The sequence below is a fragment of the Octopus bimaculoides genome, chromosome 25 (genome assembly GCF_001194135.2).
Source record: "Octopus bimaculoides isolate UCB-OBI-ISO-001 chromosome 25, ASM119413v2, whole genome shotgun sequence".
Lineage (NCBI taxonomy): Eukaryota > Metazoa > Mollusca > Cephalopoda > Octopoda > Octopodidae > Octopus > Octopus bimaculoides.
Genome location: NC_069005.1, coordinates 6,157,197 through 6,158,580, shown reverse-complemented (window position 1 = coordinate 6,158,580; position 1,384 = coordinate 6,157,197). Strand labels below are relative to the sequence as shown.

At 42.3% G+C, this 1,384-nt stretch overlaps 1 protein-coding gene across 1 annotated transcript in view; it reads right to left on the bottom strand.

Moving 5' to 3' along the window:
- Positions 1-1,378, bottom strand: part of LOC106877137 (uncharacterized) — a 10,492-nt gene extending 9,114 nt beyond the window's left edge. Inside the window, exon 1 of the mRNA XM_014925942.2 lies at positions 436-1,378. Coding sequence (XP_014781428.2) covers positions 436-1,131 — 696 coding nt within the window. The 5' untranslated portion in view covers positions 1,132-1,378. The remainder of the gene's footprint in view (positions 1-435) is intronic.
- Between the last annotated feature and the right edge of the window lie 6 nt (positions 1,379-1,384).

Sequence of the window (1,384 nt, the reverse complement as noted above, 5' to 3'; positions counted from 1 at the left end):
ATTATTATTATTATTATTATTATTATTATTATTATTATTATTATTATTATTATTATTATTATTATTTAAGGCGGTGAGCTGCAGACTCGTTAGCACGCTGAGCGAAACGCTTTGCGGTATTTCGTCTGCCGCTACATTCTGAGTTCAAATTCCGCCGAGGTCGACTTTGCCTTTCATCCTTTCGGTGTTGATAAATTAAGTACCAGTCAAGTATTGGAGTAGACTGTCCCCCTCTCCCAGAAAATTCAAACTTTGTGCCTATAGTAGAAAGGTACAAGGCCTGAAGTTTTTGGTGAGCAGGAGCTAGTCGATTTCCATCAACACCGAAAGGGGGAAAAAGTAATAGTCAATCTTGGCAGGGGGGAGCGCACTCACCCCACATCACCTCACCCACGCACCCACCTCACACACATTTTATAGGAAATTTTCACTTACTTTACTGTATTGGGATGGTGTCAGACTGCAGTTGTGAAACCACTGATAGAATTCTTCAAACCAAACGTCCGGAAGACCCAATTTATTTTGGAAGCTCATCTTTTTGATTTTCTTCTCAAATGGCGGTACGGTGCGGACTTTTCTCTCTGTAATAAACAAAGTTACTTGATCGGCGGAGATGAGATCTTTGTCCAAGTTTTGTATCCAGTCCTCAACGCCAATAAACAAATAGGTTTGCTGGTTCTGTGAACTGAGATGTTTTGTCTGGTTCAAAATCGAAGTACCATCACGCAAGTTTGTCAACAACACGATCGCCCTGGTGGCTCGCTTCTTCGCCTGCGAAGTGAGCACGTTATCATCAGAAGCCTTGAGAATTTCTTCAATGCAGATCCCGTCTTTGGACGATTCCTCTTTAAACGTCTCTAACTGAGCTTTATGACTTTCGTCATCAGAATACATCACGGCAACGGGAGTTATTTGCTTCGTTTTCAAGACCCGAGATATCAAGACGACTTTCTCGAAGAGGGAGCCTTTGGTTCTGAACAAATACTTATACATCTTCAAATCGTCGAAGCGAATATCAGTCAAATCTGGACTGAGGTAAGACGTTTTGAAATACGGCAGAACACGTTGGGCTGCGATCGCATTGGCTTCGTGCATCGTGAAGAACGAGAATATATTGCTTTTGTTTAACATTAGGTTATCGTCATGGCATATCGTACCAAACGATAGCAGATTGTAAGTGTCTTGGTCAACGTGCAAAGAATGGCCACATGTATCAAGAGCCAGGCCGAGAATTTTTTGCTTTGGATTGGCTGCGTTCGCTCTTTCGATACTGTCAAAAAACGCAACCAAGTGTAGAGTGTCTTCAACGTTTATCTTGCCGCATTGAATGAGGTTCCTGCCGGCCGAGTGTACGTCAAATATTCCAACAATGATTGGTGTTGTG